The sequence below is a fragment of the Varanus komodoensis genome, unplaced genomic scaffold (assembly GCF_004798865.1).
Source record: "Varanus komodoensis strain SLA01 unplaced genomic scaffold, ASM479886v1 scaffold4, whole genome shotgun sequence".
Taxonomy (NCBI): Eukaryota; Metazoa; Chordata; class Lepidosauria; order Squamata; family Varanidae; genus Varanus; species Varanus komodoensis.
Window position 1 is genome coordinate 50,276,353 of NW_025335941.1, and position 20,960 is coordinate 50,297,312.

The 20,960-nt window shown below is 38.3% G+C and overlaps 1 protein-coding gene across 4 annotated transcripts in view; it reads right to left on the reverse strand.

Annotated features, from left to right (window-relative positions):
• The window catches only part of ATM (ATM serine/threonine kinase), a 76,174-nt gene that overhangs the window by 13,692 nt on the left and 41,522 nt on the right, over positions 1-20,960 (reverse strand). For 3 of the 4 annotated variants that reach the window (XM_044441427.1, XM_044441426.1, XM_044441429.1), the window contains 19 exons: positions 20,409-20,541; positions 17,179-17,268; positions 16,675-16,846; positions 16,436-16,577; positions 15,165-15,341; positions 14,751-14,937; positions 10,500-10,587; positions 9,928-10,083; positions 9,315-9,423; positions 8,557-8,645; positions 8,376-8,478; positions 6,537-6,685; positions 6,232-6,336; positions 5,450-5,566; positions 3,819-4,053; positions 2,755-2,922; positions 2,417-2,536; positions 962-1,179; positions 469-676 (listed from right to left, as the gene is read on the reverse strand). In XM_044441427.1, the coding sequence (XP_044297362.1) occupies positions 469-676; positions 962-1,179; positions 2,417-2,536; positions 2,755-2,922; positions 3,819-4,053; positions 5,450-5,566; positions 6,232-6,336; positions 6,537-6,685; positions 8,376-8,478; positions 8,557-8,645; positions 9,315-9,423; positions 9,928-10,083; positions 10,500-10,587; positions 14,751-14,937; positions 15,165-15,341; positions 16,436-16,577; positions 16,675-16,846; positions 17,179-17,268; positions 20,409-20,541 (2,766 nt within the window). The remainder of the gene's footprint in view (positions 1-468; positions 677-961; positions 1,180-2,416; positions 2,537-2,754; positions 2,923-3,818; positions 4,054-5,449; positions 5,567-6,231; positions 6,337-6,536; positions 6,686-8,375; positions 8,479-8,556; positions 8,646-9,314; positions 9,424-9,927; positions 10,084-10,499; positions 10,588-14,750; positions 14,938-15,164; positions 15,342-16,435; positions 16,578-16,674; positions 16,847-17,178; positions 17,269-20,408; positions 20,542-20,960) is intronic. The other variant, XM_044441428.1, reaches the window with a different exon arrangement.

Below are 20,960 nucleotides of genomic sequence, written 5' to 3' on the forward strand. Positions count from 1 at the left end.
CATTCTCCTCCTCCTCCTTTCACTCTTATCCTCACAACAGCCTTGTGAGGTAGGTTGGGCTGAGAATCTGTGACTGACCCAAAGTCACCCAGTTGGCTGCAGGGCCAAGCAAGGGCTCGAGTCCAGATCTCCTGAGCCTCGGTCCCCCATACTTGAATCACTACATCACACTGGCTTTCAGTGTGCCATGCTTCCTAAGCATGGATGGACAGTCCCTGTGGAGCAGAGGTTATTCACACATGGCCTAGGCAAATATTGTACAAAACCTAACAGTTGAATTGTAACATTGATAACTCATGTACATGGGGGAACAGATGAGGTGACCTGTGACTACATGTTCTGGATATAGCTGAGCAGACTGGTGTCCCCAGCATGAAGCTTCTCTAAATTCTGAAAGCTCAGCCTAATTTCTATTTCACTACAGAGAAAGAATCCGAAATACAAAAATAACACTACAGTGAGACTAACCTGAATCATCACATTGATGTCAGAAATTCCAGAGTTCTCAAGCCAGAGGGAACAGAGCCGGAAGATCCACATGTCATACTCTTCACCACTCAGTAAACAGCTGATGTAGTTCTCAATGGCTTTACACAAGAAACGTTTGCGATCTTCTCTGAGAGCTCGAATTGCACATTCATCGAGTTCCAACTCTCGTTGAACTTTGACAGTATATCTTAGCAATAGAGATTTAGAAACATCAAGTATGTGATCCAGTGCTTTCAGTTTCTGGGACTATGGTATAAAATTAAACAACTCTAATGGCAAGAGAATGCAAAACCCTAACATTCTTATTAAGTCTTCTCTGTGGGGGACTGGGAACTAGGTCATGCTTTTCTTTATGAAAGCGAATAACAATTATAACTAAGTTTACATTTTGGATAACCAGCTGTGAGATCCACCATTAACTACTCCCTATCAGTGGGTAATATGTCTTACCTCTGTTATGATTTGCCCTTACCTATTTGTCTGGACTTTATGTTCTCGCAGAAGACCAACTTCCTCCTTAGCTTTCTTCAACAAAGCTTGTTTGTTTTCAAACTCAGATGATTTCATATAGTTTTCAATTCTTTGGTACTGAGTATCCGAAAAACGAGCCAGAGACAGAAAAGCCTTCATTTTTCCACTCTTTAGCTCATTAGTGCTGCCATCATTTTGGCATGCAGCAACCTCTACTGCCTGGAAACAAAGTAATAAAAATGATTTAAGCTTTGGTTTTTGTAATTATAGCCTGTCCATTAAATAAGTAAGGTTACTTAACTTTAACTGTCATTCTTTGAGTGGCTGTGCATTCACACATATGGGTGCTCACCTGATTCACCTAGCTAAGCCTAGAATTTTTAGAATTGTTCTGGAAGACCAAGAAACTGTTTGTATGATATATGGACAACTCCAAAGGTGAACAGCTCAGCTTGCAGCATCTGCCACACTGATTAGTGGAAACCATCAAACTCACATATCAGTTGGTGAACCCTGACTTGCCAGACCATCTGAGAGCCCACTCCACCAGAGCGGTATCGACATCAACAGTGCTACATGCAGGTCTACCACTACATGAACTATGCAAGGCAGCCACCTGATCCACACCATCCAAGTTTGCACGCAACTACCAACTGGATGTCAAGGCTAGACAAGACTACTCCTTTGGCTGAGCTGTTCTCTCTGTCATTCTAGAATGACAACACCTCCTACCTCCTATATCGGTAAGCTTGCTAGTCACCCATATATGTGATACACAGAAACCATGAAGAAGAAGTAAGGTTGCTTACCTGTAACTGTCGTTCTTCAAGTGGTCATCTGTGCATTCCCACAACCCACCCGCCAGCCCTGTGTTGCTGCTTCAGCACCAGTTCTTATACCAGTAAAACCATAGGCAGGCTGGCCAGAATGTTGGTCTCCAGCTGGACTGAAGAAGGGCGGGAGCCCCACCTAGGAGAATCTTCCCAAACATAGCCACTGTGCACAGAGACCACGAAGAAGAACCATCCAGTGCAAAGTGGGAGGAGCAGTGGAGTCTCTCTGCACTCCCGCTCTGCATTTTATCTATATGGCCATTTTCAGCAAACTGAGGTGCTCCAGAAGGAAAGGGAAGGAGACTGCAGCACTGTTAGGATACCTTGTAGCCTCTCAGCCCTTCCCTTCTCCTCTTTGCTCTTCAAGATTGATTTATTGACCCTGGAGAGGAAGCCAACATGGTTCTCTGCTAAATGTTGTGGGAGGGATCAGAATGCACTATCTCAGCTCTGAGATACAAACTCTGTTTATGACCTCTGAAGTGGGAATCAAAATCATCTTATGTCCCCCTAAATAATGTTTAAGAACTACAGAACAACTCTCCAAATGACTACAACTATATGATTGAAATACCACTTTCAAATCTTTGCAAAACTTGCATGATTCATTCAGAATCCTTTACCTTTTCCAAGTAATTCTTCATAACGATTGTAGGATTTTCTAAACACGTCTCTGCTAACCAGCTTCCACATAATCTCAGACATTCTGTGTAAATTAATCTCAGCCCTGGGTCATTTTCAACCTTTGAACAACAATATTACATACAGGTCAGACATACTCCACAATATGTAAAGTGACCCCGATTCCCAACATGTATGTTATCCCTTTATGTTTAATTCCACTTTTATTTAATGTTTTCAGCATATGCTTTGACCCTTTAACATGTACGTCATGGCATGATATACTGCACTTGTGTTTTGCTGCTACTAATTCAAAACAGCACAAACTGTACCACACTACCTTGAAAGAATCTTCATCCAATTTCTTGATAATCTCCTTTAGAATACTCAGTGCTAAAGTTTCTTCCTTCTTAGCCCAGAACACCTGAGCTTCCTCTAGCTGCCATTCAGATACCCCATGCCTCATTGGGCTGAACTGTTTAATTTGAAACATTGCCCTTTCTGGAAGCTGAAAAACAAACACACAAATGAAAAGTGTTCATGTTTCCCTCCTCTCCTTGCAATGTGATTCTTCTCTTCACGCTTATGAGAACCAATGTCAGTTGTATCCCATCTCAGGAAGAATTCCATGCTCACGTATGCAAATTTTGCAAGATTGCCTCCTCTCAGCGTCTCTGAAGATTCAGCATGGAAAACCAATTGATGGAAAGAAGTGAAAAGCCACTAGTAGCACTAGTAGGGCATATAAGATGCAGGACCATACCTGTAGCACAAGGTGTTATCTATTTCTGAGGTAGCAATTTAAGCTGTGCAACAGGTATATAGGAAAGATCTAGATGCAGCATTATTATCCTTATATTGAAGTTAGAAGCTGGGACCAAGAGAAGGATAAGCTGTCACAGAAGTCTTAATGCTCATTCTCTTACACATGACACTGCACCAACAACTGGTTACACACTCCAAATCATGCATCACTTTTCATTACTCACATCTGGAGGGGCTACAAAGAAATAAATGGAATGACTGCCCCCTACATCTACACCCACACATATTTTCAAGCTGTACTTATGACAGGATTCTAGTGTGCATTCATAAATAAAAAGTCATGGCTACTAGCTATTGTAGGTAAATTAATCCAGAGTAAAAATCCAATCAATCAATCGTATTTCCTGGCTCACTTTCAAGGCAGAAACCCTCTCAAGACAATCTACTATGATCAAACACATAAAAAACTATGCAATATTAAACACTGTAAAAACCCAATAAAAATTGACTTATATATATATAGTACCATGCTAAGGTAAAAGGGATAGTCAGGCCTATAATTCTATGGTGCTTTGGTGAACAAAAAGAATAACTGACAGATCCACTAAAGTGTTTTGTGCAACTTTTAGAACATATTACTTGTGTATTTTTTGCCACTCGAGCCAGTCTGGAAAGTTCCACAAGATGTTTGATGAGGATGTTTTTAATGCATTCCCTTTTGGCGTTCTCGTTTTCCTTCTCCAAGAGGATCTTCAAAATCACTGTGCGCAGAGCCATGATAGGCTCCACGAAACCAAAGTCACTGTCCTGGAGAAGCTGAGACTGTCTCTGCCACTTTAGATACATACAGTTCAGTTCACTGATAGTAACTGATCTGAAAGCAGACAGAATATAAAGGAAGTAAGAAAGTCTGACTACAAGGTGGTAAGATATTAGCTAGAGAAAAGTCTTCTCTTGGACCATAGGACTCTTACACTATTTCAGATCCAAATAAAAAGCAAAATTCATTTTAAAAACCTTTACTTGCCATGTTCAGAAAAACTATACTGTGCACCAGGCAAGGAGAATCATGATTTTAAGAGAGTATCTGAAATAGTGTGTTCATTCAATTCAATAAAATGCATCCAATTTATATACATACACTGTATATAACCCTATGTTAACATATGAACACACTTTTTAAATCTATTTTCTGCACATCATGCCCTTCAAAAGGCATGGTGGATACACGCATGTGTGTACATGCACACACACAAACACATGGAAGACCTTCCAGACACTTGAATCAGTGTAGAGCTACAGTGAAAAACTGATTCTAACTTTGGTATACACACCCTATTTTTCCAAGAAACCTTAAATTTGCATAACAAATCTAGCTATGCTTCTTTAAACAAATCCAGAAAAACATGCTTCATTAGTTCTCAGTCTTGAAGCATAGAATGTAAATGCTTGGATTACTTGCATAACTTCACTAAGCACAGCAGATGGGTCTGTGTAACCTGATAACCTGCCCTGGTGATATGCCACAGTGGGCTGGCTCTTCACCAAACATACTGTGGCAAACTGCTTGGGCACTTGTGGGGCAGCTGAAACTGGCCCAGGCAAGCTTGTCAAGAGCAGCAAGAGGATTTTGCTGCTCTGGTCAATTATCTTTTTTGGTCCTTCCCTTTACCCACAACAAGGAAGTTCTTCCAGGTTTGGACAATACACCGACCCACTGTGAGTGAAACAGCCCCTTGAAAAGCCATAGATTACCAGGTGGGTTGTCACCCATGAACAACCCATCCTGCATGAAACAGTCTGAGTTCAACCAACATGAGCCATGCCATGGCTTATTACCACACTGGGTTCTCATTTTGTGCAAACCAGGATACTGTCATTTCTGAATAGCAACAGAATTATGTTACTGTATATCAAGTATCAAGAGTGCCATCAGGCTACTAGGTGGAACAAAAAAATTAAATTAATTAAATTAAAATTTAATTAATAAATACTATAGGTACACAGAGTGACCAAAATATTTAGGAATACTATTCTAATCTGAACTACAGGAAAAATTAGTCAACAAATACCAAGAAAATTATTATTCAACTTATTCTGAATTCAACATTTCACCAAAATAAAAATGATTACTAAGTAACTATAATTTAATTAGGTTTATAATGAAGAAATAAAGATCCTCATTATCAGGCACAAAGAAACATATTAATTGCATAGGCAAAATGTGATAATATACTTAGAATAAAGCATTAGTGAAAACAGTAAAATACCCAGAGAGAAGTCCTATGCATTCCAACTCTCCAATGGTCTGTAGTCTGCAGAGTGTAGGTAGCAGTGAATATACAGACTCAAGGCTACCTTTAGACAGCTCTTTTACTTCCTTGATTCTATGAAGAAAGACAGACAGACAGAACATAAAATTCTGTCATGCTAATTTACAATCCCACCACAGTAAACAGAATTTATTTAACATACCAAGCCACACTTAAGAGGAACAGAGATTTTGTTTAAGGAAAAAGGAACCAAACACCAAGACTTCGCATCAAAAAATGAAATCTTATTGTAAGACATACTTGTCACTTAAAACATGTCCTGAATTTACTTTTTAAAAAGTATTTTGTGAACTGCATATTAAACTTCACATCATGCTAAATGTGAAAGAGCAAATAGGCTCTTTATAGTAGCAACCCTCTTTTTAAAACAGGGTTTAAAAAAATATTTGCAGGCCTCATGGGCTTGCAGATTGCCTTGTCAATTCTCTTTCAGCTATTAAGGTTTATGCCTTATCGTGATATTGTCTTATCGCTAATTTTTCAGATATTTATCCCTCAAGTTTCACACTGCTAAATCTGCTAAATCACTGCTAAATCACGCCTTAAAGAAACTATTTAAAGAACCCATCATAAGCTGCACAGTCACTTTACAAAGAGGAAATGCTGCTGAGCACATATTCATATCTTACCAATATAAACTCAAACATATTAGAAAACATACATTTACTGATTGTTTGCAATATAGGCAGGAAATTGTAAAAGATGAAACTTCTGGTTACCTTGCACATTTCAGCCTCTCATAAAATGTAGGTAATTCTCTGTCCCTTAAGCACTGCAGAGCATCATACAATGATTCATGGTAGCCTTGTCCTCCTATTTCATCTCTTAACAGACAACAAACATACATATTAGAATGGAAAAACTACATCAAACTAGTCTTCATAAGAGTAGCCACTGATCCTCTTATTTATTCCCATCACAACGCCTTCACATGTAAGTAAAGAGATGAAAATATTTAACATGCTCTAACTGAATTTAAGCTAAAAATGATATGACAGACAGATATTAGAAAAGGTTGCATTACTTGGCAGAAGAGATCTGATCCCATTGCATATTCCTCCAGGCTGCCTGATAACGAATCTCTTGTAATTCCACAGAGTATTCTTCATTCTCCTGCTCCAGTCCTTTTAAGTAGACTGAGAGTGTATCACATAGCCCATAGTTCTGCAAGGCCTAACAATCAGTAAGATGCAAGGTTAATATTTAAATGATCAGGCCTGATACCAGAAAAACTTACCAACATTAAAAATAAAACATATTTACTAGAAGTAAGTTCCACCAAGTTATTCAAATCCTAGTAGACAATGTATTTAAATTATGCTGATCTTAATTTTTACAATCTCTTTTTACACAGAGACCATAAAAGATTAACCAGATGTGCTACTTTCTCTATTACTCCCAATCATAGATACTAATATACTGTCTCCTGGACACTGGTCAGAAAGAAATTATGAAAAAAATCTTTACTGATTCACTATCAATACAGTCATTATCAGAACCGGATAGGTTGCGTCAGTAGAGCAGACAACCATTTCCGTAATACAGAAACAACTTCTTGAGGCAACTAGAAAATTAAATACAGCAGTGAAATTGCAGGAGAAATATAAGCAGCCAGTCTTTCAAAGAAAATACTTCTAAAAGCTAAGTTCAAAATTTTATCCAAATTCAGAAATTTGTTTATTTCCATGGGTGAGCTGCTTTTTCAATTAAGTCAATAACAATTAAAAGAAAAAAACCCTATCAGTTAAAATATGTCTGGTATAAAATACTAAACCCATTAATAATAATATGCAATATAACTGTTAGGAAACAACATAAAACAAACAACATAGAAGTGAAAAGAATAAAGCAGACGTCTTAATTGCCTTCTACAGAATGACAGTGACTGGGTTTTCATGACACAATAAACCATCACGGCCAATAATTTCCCACAGGGCAGCTTGCTTGAAAACACTTCACAAACACAAATATGCTTACTACACATATTCCCCCGTCAAAATTACCCTGCTTAGCCCTGCCTAAATTCCTAAGTGACTTTTGACAGCTGTTAGAAGTAAATGTTAATAGGAATGGACTGGAATGTACTCTTCCTCTTTCCCAAGCATTTGAAGAGAGTGGAAAGGGGAGTGCATTAGAAAATATGGGGGGAAGAACTGACTGCGCAGGTAGAAAAAGGTCTCTATGCTCTTTTTGCAAGGAAAGATGTTGCATGGCTTTGCTTTTCCTCAGCAGCTGACAAGAGAATGCAGAGTAGAAAATAAACCTATCTGCAGCCTCTCTGGGTCCATGTTCACTGTTGGCCCCTGCTGAGGGAAGGAGTAAAAAAGCTGCTGCAATCACAAAATGACTCATGATCACAGTGGAGAGAAGAGTCAAGACAATTTCAGTCACTAAATCCCCTTGGATACTGAGTGGAGGACCAAGGGGATGGCGCAAGGAGCAACCTACAGTAAACCCAATTATCTGACAGGCACACCATGGCTTTTTCATGAACAGCCCAAGATGTTTGCAAGGGGCATCATTGTGTTGTGCCAACTCACCCACTGGCATGACAGATTTCTTTCCGGGGATATTTTACAAGATGGAGGCTATCAATAGTACTGGCACTTCTAGTAGGGCCTCCAAAAGGTCTAGTTCTCAAGGGACTTGATGGCACAAATCCAATACGTGTTACACTTGCTTACTGCCCTTTCTAATAAAGGGGCAGAAATGTTGCCAGACAGTATTTATGAAAACTCACAGTAGCTTATAAAAGGCAACAAAACTATGGAAACAATTCAGTTGTGAATCAGTTTACTGTGAGGGTGTCTAATGTCAGCACAATAAACACTTAACAAATTTGCTATATTTGTGAAAAAATCACCTCTATTATTCCTGCCTGTCGAGTTGATGGTGGAAGGTCCATTTGAAGGTCATAGGTTACAAGGGCTTTCCCCCATACCGCTTCATGTTCGTATGTTCTTATCCTGTTACAGGAATAGATATTAAGATTAATAGCACTTTGCCTTTAGATAAGATTACTGATTTTCTAATAAAATTAATACCTTGCTAAGGGCTGAAGCATTCTTCCTCCACCACAGCCATAGATACTATCTGGTTCTCCTATACTTTTGTATATATCCATGAGAAGATCCTAAATAAAACAGAAAATTGTTATCTGACAGACTTCCTTTCTACATGGCATTAACATTTAATTACATGGATTAGTTATAATCAATATAGCATACATATTCAATACTTTTCCAACTTTATTTATTTATTTAGAAAATTTCTAGGCCGCCCCATTCGCCAAAGCCTTGGGGCGGCTTACAAATACTATTTTATAAATGTTTAGCACAGCAAGATAGATCTCTCACACCCACACACAAAGCATGCAGCCTATGTTCAGTGCAAAAGTACATTTTTTATTTAATACACGAATGCAAGGATGCAAAGAACCATGTACCCAACTGGGTTATATTTTTGAATAGCATGAATCAATACAGCATTGTAGGCAAATAGAGCCACAAGAAATCAGCATCATTCATAAAGCAAAATGTTACAAGCTAAAATCTTCTGTCAATTCCTAGAACTCAAAGTTCTCCAGCTTCATTTTTGCTGTGAAACACTGTTAAGTTTGAGACCATACTTTCTGATACATGGCTTCTTAGCTTAGTTTACAGAGGTCTTTGAGGTGATACCATTGTTAAATTATTTGCTAATGGAGGTTTACACATTATCAGTCTTAAAATATATCTCTTGTGAACAAGTCAAACTATTCCCAGGAGCAGTATAAATACTTTGCACCAAAGACATATTCTACCTGCAAACTGATTCCAATTTCTTCTTTACTCTTGTTGCTCAAACAAGTCAGTGTTGAATTTTGACTTCCTTCCTCAAATGTTAGCTGTTGAACTGCTTTGGCAGTCGACCTGTAGGAAAGCAAGTCTAAAAATGGGTGTCCAAGTTGAATAAATAGTGTATCAAAAAAGTCTATCTTTTAAAGAGGCTACTAGGTTTAAAAGGAAATCATAAGCAGGCTTTGTTAATTCTCATTTACTTACCAAACTGGGTCTATGCCCTTGGTCAGACCTGCTCAGTCATCTACTTAATGCATAACTGTATTTTTACACCCAGTGTTTGAAAATAGAAAAAAATGTCCTTAAATGAACTGTACTGTTTTATTTTAGAATTTTAACAAATGAGACAATTATTCTTTGCACTGTCTACTGGCATAGTCCCAGTGAAGTCAGGAGATTACTGCACTGAAACCAGTGGGCCAAAAATTTTGTTTGCTTGTTAAAAGAGAACTGCTTTTATCTGGTAAACTTAATATTGGTGAATTACAAAACTATACCACTACCAAAACATTCTTTCAAAGATAGGAAGACCCGGTCTGTCAAAACATGCATGAATAGGCTGTATTTAAGTGATACCTTTTCTGTTGTTTGCTTAGGTTTATCTTATCTGCATAGATTTCTACATAGAGCAAAGCTGTGAAGTGAGCAGCACAAGACTGAGCTGCCATGGCAACTTGAAGATAATTGAGCTCCAGCCAGAAGCTGTCTTCAAAGACTGTACTTGAAGGATTCCTGGATAAAATATTAAACACAAATGCATTTCTCTCACTTCACAAAATTGCTTCAAACCAAAAAGTAATATATGATCCCCACACAGCCTATTTCCCAGGGTGATTTTGTCAGATGCATAACAATCATTGCTTTAAGCTGATTTAGAATTATTCAGTATCTTTGAAAGATTTTAGCAGTAGCTTAGCTTAATGTTTTAGTTTAATCTATAAATACAATTCTGGGCTAAATAGAAAGCCACTTTCAAAAGATATTTTCAGTCATTATTGAGTATTTCCTCCAACATCTGAAATATAAGCCTTATATACATGATATTGACTAATCCAGTGTCTGAAATATTCATTGGTGCAAGGTAAAAGTTCAGTAACATTTTTAAAAGTTCCCAACAGATATATAGCTAACACAAAAATTAAACCCACTTTTTTTGCCTTCTTAAGTAGTCAACCACAGCAAGCATAGTCTTTCGAGATATTTTATCCAAATTTCCATGTGCAAAGTTTTCCAGATCTGTTAAAGAAAATATGCAATTAGTAGCTGAAGCTCTTGGCGGGGTTTATGATATTTTAAGTGCTTCAGGCTATATGGAAGAAGTAATGATGATGAGAATTTTACAGTTTGAAAATCTAAGTAGTTCTGAATCCTTATTTTATTAACCTTCATAAACATACCCTCAGCTACATCATTAATGCACTTATTTTTGATTGGAAATAGAATGTGAATGGAACATTGGCACTTATAGCAAAGATACCTTGGTTTTGTGTGAAGGAGGCTTTCAAGAATGGATGATGTCTCCTTACAGTGCAGGAAAGGCAAGGATATTAAAACCAAGATCTTTACCTTAGGGCTAATGAACCCTGGTTTCTCATCCAGTTCCTATCAGTGAAGAGTTGATACTGAGAAACCCAGCAAAAGCAATATAACAGAATGAAGTGAGAGGCATTAAACTAAGAAAACTCTTCCATTCTTTTAGTAGGATGCACAAAACCAGTTTGCGTTTAAGAAACCCAGGCCTGTTGATGACTCAGCCATCTATGAATAGGATGCTGCCTGAGTGCCTCAATCAAGCCAAAGAGGAAGGAACCTTTCTGAAAGTGTCAGTGGGCCACTGGCAGCTCTCCCCCTTTCTCTCATTCACATTCTTACTCATTCTGTAGTAGCTGCTCACTCTCAGCAGCGACTCTTAAACTTTGTCTTTCTGTTAGTGGTTGGTGACTGCTGTGATCTGGGCTAACAGAGGTGGCTTTGTAGAGGGTGAAAGAAGAGAATGCAAAAACAGTTAGCTGTAAAATGAGGTGACATGCTAACTGCAGTGGTGCTCTGCACTAATGAAGGAGAAATTAAATGCACAGGCAAGAGAAATGTGGACTTCAGTTGGAAGGTTCTACAGCACTGATTATGGTAAAGCCTTACCGGTAATTAAAAAAACCCCCAATCCTTCCCAATCCAAGGACTAATCAAGCATGTCAGAATTTGCCTGCTTGGCAGCTTGGTGACTAGACAGACTTGAAGGTGTCAGCACACGGAACAAATTGGCAGCTGGAGAGGACCAGCTGCGGGGATAAAGAAACCCTCCCAGCACAACTCCTGATCAGCCCTTAGGGTAGCTGTGACCTTTATGGATGAACCAAGAGACCCGATGACTGCTGTGGATGGGATATGCAAACTTGTCAAATGTCTGCTGTCAATGAAAAACCGACAGTTGCACTGAGAGAGCTTTGAAAAATGGCCTCTGTGTTGGCCTAATTAGGCTGCTGATTGCTTCTCTTCTCCTTATATGCTTAGCTGCCATTTGCTGATTCTGTCATAGGTTTACTGGCTGTTCGGTTCCCTGGCGGAACCCTATCTGAGAACCCTATCTCTACGCATAGGAAGAAACAGGAAGCAAAAAAGCAGAAGAGGTTACAGAAGCTAAGAGTTCGGGAATGGAAAGAGGGAATAGATGAAAGGATGAGAGACTGGGACAAAAAAAACAAATAGAAAGCAGGTAACAAAGGGTTTCTGTTTTATTTAAATCAATGGAGCAAGTTATGAAGCACAAGTCAATTGGACAGTACAAAACAAATGGCTTTATCCTGGTGAATGGGAGGATAAACTGAGGAAAGAGCAGGAAATCAACAACATTGAGGCAAAGATTTTAGTCAAGTGATCTCTGCCTTTTCTGGGTAGTGAGGAGACTTAATCCACTGAGAAAGACAGAACACATTTTTTGCCTATAGCTGTCAAGAAATAATTCATGCTAATACATAATTAGAACCTGGTAAAAACACCATCTAATAAACTGCTGTCTCTCAGTTAGTCAGCAAACAGTAATAAAAAGCATAAACAGATACAACTTTATTAATAGTTCCCAACAAAATCAAGGTTTGTATGAGGCCACAATGCCCCATTGCAGGAATAGGATGCACTGAGGCCTCCATGTTTAGAGGCCTACGTACAGTATATCACAGGAGTACACCCCTCACATTTTGTAAATATTTTATCTTTTCATGTGACAATCCTGAAGAAATGACACTTTGCTACAATGTAAAGTAGTGAGTATACAGCTTGTATAACAGTGTCCCCTCAAAATAACTCAACACACAGCCATTATGTCTAAACTGCTGGCAACAAAAGTGAGTACACCCCTAAGTGAAACTGTCCAAATTGGGCCCAAAGTGTCAATATTTTGTGTGGCCACCATTATTTTCCAGCACTGCCTTAACCCTCTTGGGCATGGAGTTCACCAGAGCTTCACAGGTTGCCACTGGTGTCCTCTTCCACTCCTCCATGACGACATCACGGAGCTGGTGGATGTTAGAGATCTTGCGCTCCTCCACCTTCTGTTTCAGGATGCCCCACAGATGCTCAATAGGGTTTAGGTCTGGAGACATGCTTGGCCAGTCCATCACCTTTACCCTCAGCTTCTTTAGCAAGGTAGTGGTCGTCTTGGAGGTGTGTTTGGGGTCGTTATCATGTTGGAATACTGCCCTGCGGCCCAGTCTCCGAAGGGAGGGGATCATGCTCTGCTTCAGTATGTCACAGTACATGTTGGCATTCACGGTTCCCTCAATGAACTGTAGCTCCCCAGTGCCGGCAGCACTCATGCAGCCCCAGACCATGACACTCCCACCACCGTGCTTGACTGTAGGCAAGACACACTTGTCTTTGTTCTCCTCACCTGGTTGTCGCCACACATGCTTGACACCGTCTGGACCAAGTAAGTTTATCTTGGTCTCATCAGACCACAAGACATGGTTCCAGTAATCCATGTCCTTAGTCTGTTTGTCTTCAACAAACTGTTTGCAGGCTTTTTTGTGCATCATCTTTAGAAGAGGCTTCCTTCTGGGATGACAGCCCTGCAGACCAATTTGATGCAGTGTATGGTCTGAGCACTGACAGGCTGACCCACCACCCCTTCAACCTCTGCAGCAATGCTGGCAGCACTCATATGTCTATTTCCCAAAGCCAACCTCTGGATATGACGCTGAGCATGTGCACTCAACTTCTTTGGTCGACCATGGCGAGGCCTATTCTCAGTGGAACCTGTCCTGTTAAACCGCTGTATGGTTTTGGCCACCATGCTGCAGCTCAGTTTCAGGGTCCTGGCAATCTTCTTATAGCCTAGGTCATCTTTATGTAGAGCAACAATTATTTTTTTCAGATCCTCAGAGAGTTCTTTGCCATGAGGTGCCATGTTGAACTTCCAGTGACCAGTATGAGTGAGAGCGGTAACACCAAATTTAACGCACCTGCTCCCCATTCACACCTGAGACCTTGTAACTCTAATGAGTCACGTGACACCAGGGAGGGAAAATGGCTAATAATGCCCAATTTTGAGGGGACAGCAAATTTACACTATTATACAAGCTGTATACTCACTACTTTACATTGTAGCAAAGTGTCATTTCTTCAGGGTTGCCACATAAAAAATATAATAAAATGTTTACAAAATGTGAGGGGTGTACTCACTTCTGTGGAATACTGTATATTTGCCATTGTGGCAAAAAGCTTGTATCTTTAAAGATATTTGATGGCATTCTGGGACATTTGTGTCATCTGTTTTTGACAGGTCTGTTCGTATTGGAATTATTTTATTGTTTTATTTTTTAAATCTTGTGTATTATGAAAATATGTTTTATATTGTATTTATTGCATTGTGTTTTGAGAATAATTGTAAACTATACAGGGAGGTCAAGCTATAGGGTTCTACAGAAACCATATTATTTTTCTTTGAAAGAAAAGCTCTTGAAGTGCTCTCAGACAGAGGCTACATGAACCCTTCTTTCTTCTGCAACAGTTTCAAAAAACACGTTTTCTGTGAAAGCCTAGTCTCAAAAAACACATTTTTAGTGAAGCCATAGTCTCAATCCCTATTTCTCATCAGGAATTGGCATACCTAACTGCACTTGCTCACATTTATTTCTTGTCAACTTTTCCTTTCTCATTCTTCCTCAAAGGGAAAAAAATTCTTCCCCAAGTTCTTCCTTGGGACAAGAATCAGCTCATTTTACTCTGTAAAGCACCATATTTATTCAGCATTATATAAATAAGCAATAGTTAGAAAATTGTTCAGAACCTCTTTTTAAAAGTTAATATCATAACCATCAAAGCAGTAAATTATTTCACAAAGTCTTAGATTTTGATGCAGGAGAACCTTCAAAGAGCTGAATTCACAGGTGTAGATGGATTACCTGAATTGCCTGGATCTGAATTTGCAGGTGTAGATGACCTGCTGGGAGTCAATGCATATTTGCAGCAGGTGGTAAAAAACATCTGAATATGCGTGGACAAAAGGGCTTGCCTAGATTCATTTGAGTCATGAAGCAGGATATCATGTATTAAGTATGGAAGAATAGTCTGACAAAAATCTGTTTGAACCTAGAATGCATACAAAATGAGATGCTGAATTAGTTTCAATTTGTGGGGGTTTTTGTTTATAGTATATCAGATAGAAACAGTCAATATATACTTTCACTCAAGTTTATATCTTGCAAAATTATCTGGACAATGAATACATGCTTTAAGATGATACTAAAATCTAAATAACACTAATTAAATAAAAGCTCAGATTTATAGCAGGTCATCTGCCACCAGAGTAGTTTTACCTTGCATAAGGGCTTCAGTAACAGAAGGACCTCACATTTTACTTCTCCACTATCCAATAATGCACATGTCAAGTTTTTAATCCAATCTTCATGGCTTTCACTCTGTGGAATCCATAGATTTGCATTATCCAGATCTTCTGATGGGGTTTCTCTTGCTTTTTCAGGCACCTTCAAGAACTAAATACCATTTTAATTAGTAAAAAAATCAAGTTGTTGCTACAGACCAACATTATACTACTTTACATAGCCATAAACTGTTTAACCCTCTGACAATCCTTTTCCCTCTACATACAGAAATGGTGGAACAATTAAAAAGGCATTTTAAAGGCTCTGAAAAACACTTAAGTGAAAACACTTAATTCAAGCTGTTTCTAGCACTGAAGAAAGAACCAGAATGAAAAGCTGAAGTGTGTGCAGAAAAAAATAACACTCTTCCAAGAAAAGAAAAGTTGGTGACAGCCACATCATCACAGAAATGAATGACAAGGACATACAAAGACATAATCAGTCTACTGACTGAACTAACTAATTTTGAAAGAAGCAGTAAGAGTGAGCTTCCAAAAGTTCAGAAACAGGAGAATGCTATTCTGATGCTTATACAAAAGAACTGTGAGAGAAAGGAACCTGTCCTTCCCTTGAAGCAAGCACATAGCCCAGAGTTTGTCCATTCAAGGGGATGGGAGACAAATGTCAGTTCCCACTTTGCGAAGCTCTAAGCTTTTGACATGTCGCTTTGCACAGGCACAGGACCCATGTTCCCACAACATGTTGTAGCACAGCATGGTGAGACCTCTATCAAAAGCATCTTGGGCCAATACATAATGGTAACTTTTGTGGCACCATATTGTCTTACAAATTTCTGAGCTCAGGAATTTTTCCTGGTGCAAAATTTTAGTTGGCTACAATTAGTGATCTGGATTCTGCAAGAAGACAAGGTTCGTTCTTAATAGGTGAAAAAATGACCATGTGCTTTAGAGTTAGAGCATGGAGCAGATGGTGGCATTATCAAGCCAGTCTGATTAAACAGACTTCTTTCCCTCCACTAAAATAACAAAAGAGGAAAGAGGAGAATTAAAGAAAGGAAGAGCTGTAGCTAAGAGAACTAAAGCTCATAATTACTGGAGCTACTCACAGACTCTTCCACCAGAAAGTCATCAGTTGAAAATGTTTGTACCTGCTTTTAATGGTTGGAAGGAGCTATGTGTCTCCCTCAATTGAGAGAGAAAAGTTAAGTTTCTGCATCTAGGTTTACATGTCAGAAAATACAGTACCTTTTTCTTAGGCAGTCGGAAAGGATGCAGGTATACCAGCATGGTATCTTCCTTGCTTTTGCAAATCTCCCAAAACGCATGGCCAGTCTCAGTGGCTAAAATATTTTTCAAACAAGCAGCAGCAGCTGATCTAATTTCAATGCTGAAAGAATTATAACTCTTTTTAAAATCACTAAAACATGATACACAATTAAAAATAAAATGCACACATTCTATCAAAGATTGAGCTGTGTACTTACCACTGATCTATTAAAGCATTGTTTATGAGAGTTACCATTATAAAAACCCACTGAAGTTCTCTGTCTTCAAACAGATTAACTGTGCTTGAGCAGGGCACAGTTTTACTATGCTGTAAAGCTGTGGTAGAAAAATTTATAGGGCCAATTTCTCCCAAACAACGACCAACTGCCTCTGCAAATAAAAACATTAGCATTAAATACACATTAGAAAGGTGTGTTTTCATATGCAATGTTACAAAGCTTCAAAATGAGATTCCTCTGACATACGACAACAGCAAAAAAAAAAGATTCATGGTAATTTATTACTGTATTCTATTCTGTGATTTTCACTAATCATTTGGCATCAAACTAGACATCATATGTCAAATGCATATAATATAGCTATCTTAGTTATAATTTCTTTAGTTATCTGCTCATATTGAATAGTTCGTGATTTTATAATGTAACTTGATTTTTACTAACATTGTTAAAAGAGTTACACTCGTTCACATGCCAAGAACGTACCCAAGACAGTGTCAGTAGAGTTTGCAGCGGTTTTTGAAAGTTGTAAAAAGCATGTCATCAGCTTCAGTATTACACAGTCCTTTGGGTTTTCTACCATTAGAAAGAAAAAGTATTAAAACAACATCAAGCATATTACTTAAAGACATTTGCAACATTGTATACTATCCAACAGTTCTTTAATCTGCATTGGAGTCATATTATCTTTGCTTTTTCTAATACTGTTTTCTGAAAGGTGAAGTAATAGAAAAGGAGAGTTCCTTGTCTATACCAGTCATGAAATATTTTCCAAATATATTTTTGATCTAGTGCCTTCTTGAACATCTTTTAGAAGTCACTTATGCACTAGGGCCAATGCAAATCTTAGCTTTTTTCTGTTTTGAGTTTATGCAAGCCTTCTTGGACATTAAGTCAGTGCAAAGGTAGAATATACATTTTCAAATAAACTATTACAGAATGTATCATTGTTTAGTTTCCATGAAAGTTCCTTCAGGTTTGGTGTGACAGAGGCTTCCAAGAACGCTTTAAATCCTGTCTTCAATGGGAGTTGGATTTAAGAACCTGCTTGAAGAAAAGTTATTTCACATGTGTGGCACTATGGTTGATTGACTTGCAGCTGTACCAAGCAGGCCAAGTCCCTCCACGTTGTCCTGTAAATTTGTACGGCAGAGAGTCTCCAGGAAGCTAGCAATGTGCACAGGCTTCTCTGAGTAGCCCAGATCTTTCTTTCAGAAACCAAATGACTCGGGGTCTGATCTAGTATTAGGAGTAGCCCATGAAGCACATTTTTTTTTTTTTTTTTGTTTCTTACCATGTGCAAATGAATGACTGCCAACATGCTTTGTTTTTTCACACTTGACAGACTTTGTCTTTTGCTTCTCTAACAATGTCATCCTGGACAATGAGGAGGAAATGCAAGATGATATTTAAATGGAAAGGCAGATGTGAAGAAACTGAGTGCATAAAAGGTATAACAAAGTACAAGAACCCCATTTTGGATGTGTACCTTAAGGTGAGGCAATTTGAGAGTGTCAGAGAAACTGAGAACAGCACCATCAGGAGCACAGACAGCCTCTCTAGGCTGGTCTCCTAGCAAGCTTATCCAAGGTGGAAGGGTCAAGGAATAGTCAAGGAGGAGACACCAGTCTAAGAGGCAACTACTCTCTTCAGGGGCAATCATCCTATCAGAAGAAAGTGGATACCTCTAACAGTGATGGGGGCAGTGAAACCTCTGAAGGGCATCAGCAGTAGTTGAAAGCAACACTGGTGGAGCATTTTTCTCAGACAACAACAGTACCAAGCAAGCAAAGTAGTCCCTTCCACTCAAGCTAACTCTAGTTGGTGCTACACAGAAGGCAACACTAATGGTGAACTGCTTCTAAATTTTCTTACCTTGAAAACCCTAGGATGAAACAACCCACATTGAAACAAGAAATAGTGCCAGAAGATGAAACTCCTGGGTTGGAAGGTACGCAACATGCTACTGAGGAAAAGCAAAGAACAAGAACAAATAACACTGCTGCTAATGATGTAGTTAGCTAGATTGATCAAAGTCAAAAGGAGCAGCTGTCAAGCAGAGAGGTGAAAGGAAAGTCCAATACTGCACAACACATACAACTGGAAAATTGAACGCAAGAAGTATGAATCAAGGCAAACTGGAAACAGTAAAGCAAGAAATGGAATGGTTAAACATTGCAATGCTTGATATGAGCAGTATTTGAATGGTACATTTTCAGTCAGGAAAAATCTACTTTGGAAATGACAAATTCAGAAGAAATGGAGTGGCCCTGTACTGTACAGAACTATACCGAAGAGTTAACGAGATGAAAGACTCCTTTGAAGAGAAATCCTATGGGAAATAGTAAAAAAATGAAGGGAAGGATACTCTTTCCCAAGAGAAAGCATATGGAAGAAATAAAGCACCCAGAGTAGATAGGGTAACCAACAGAACTATTCCAAGCTACAGACTCAATCAGTCCATAGTCTAACAAGAACATGCCAACAAGTATAGAAAACAAACCAATAGCCCACAAATTAGAAATGTTCAATATATATTCCAGGTCCCAAGAAAGGAGATGTTAAGCAGTGTAACAACTACAGGACCATTGTACCGATTTTCCATGCTAGCAAAGTGATGCTCCAGGTATTGCAACCATTAGTTTTATCCTACATAAAGACTAAGAAATGCCTGATGTTCAATCTGGAGTCAGAAAAAGAAAAGGCACTCAAGATCAGATCGCAAATAGTGGGCTTAAATGTATTGGTTATACTTGTTCAAAATTCCTTGGCAATTTTATTTCACTTTTTCAAATATGTATTTCCTTCTTATTTCCATATTCTATTTATGTTAATGAAACAATAAAAAATCAAAAGATCATACTGCAAATATACATTGGCTACTGGAGCACACCAAAGAATTTCAGGGAAAAGATAATTCTATGCTTTACAGACTACAGTATAGACTATAGACTATTGTGTGGATCACAAGAATCTATGGATGGTTTGGAAAAAAAACCTGACAGTATATTTTGGAGGGTATTCTATTCATAGGGTTGCCATAAGTTGGAAACAGATTGATGGCACATAACAACAATAAAGTGCAAAAGGTGGTAAGAGATACAAGTTTGTACAGTAGGAACAAAACATGATTTTGTACTGGGACAAAGGAAAAGGAAAAACTGGAAGTAGAGCCAGATAATACCAAGCAAGACAGAAAGATCACTTCCCATGTGATGCTTGTCTCTCTTGTGTGGTGTAGTGGGGGGTTTACACACACTTGAATAACCTCTTCACACCAATCTGGGAAGGAATGAGTACAGATAATAATGCTAACATTTTATTTAATAATGGCAGCAAAAGGTGTTAATATGCAAAGAAAAAACTATTTAGATAAATTATTCTGACACTGTAGTAGAAATAAACATTGATCGCTATAAATTAGATGAAGCTGATAAATTAAGAATTATATTTGTTGTCAGACTGAGAGACTAATATAATATGCAAATAAAACTTGATTTTTTGGTAATTCATTTGGTAATACAGATATTAAAATTGCTTACAATGTAACTTTTAAAATGTAATACATTTTAATGATATTAGTAATTGTTATGAATGTGTAACATGTCTAATAGTCTGGACATGTTTTAAGTTGACATTTTTGATTTAAAAAATTAAAACAAAAGAAGCAACAACAGCAGGCAAAAGAATTAAAACATTAATTCTAAAATCCATACTCTGAATTTCCTTCAAAAGGTACTTCATTTGTTCTTTATGGTTTTCAAGTTGTTTGCATAAATCATTCAAGCCTTCAAGTCTTGTCAATGGTAACAAATCAGATATATTTATGGATAGGAAATGGTTTATCTCCTGTAAAAATCAAATTGATTTTACAATAAGGATACAAAACATAGATATCACCTTCTCCAAAGCCCCACGATGATACAGCAAAGAGGTTTGTGTGTCCTTCCTTCTCATTACGTGGCCAATTTGAGCTTCAGCTTTAGTACCTGACCTTCTAAAGAGCAGTCAGGGTTGATCTCCTCTAGGAATGACTGATTTGATCTCTTTGCAGTCCAAGGGACTCTCAGAAGTCTTTTGCAACACCACAATTTAAAGGCCTCAGTTCTTTAGCACTCAGCCTTCCTTATGGTCCAACTCTCACAGTCATACATTGCAACTGGGAAAACCATAGCTTTGACTATACGAACTTTTGTTGGCAGTATGATGTCTCTGCTTTTTAGTATGCTGTCTAGATTTGCCATAGCTTTCTTCCCAAGGAGCAAGTA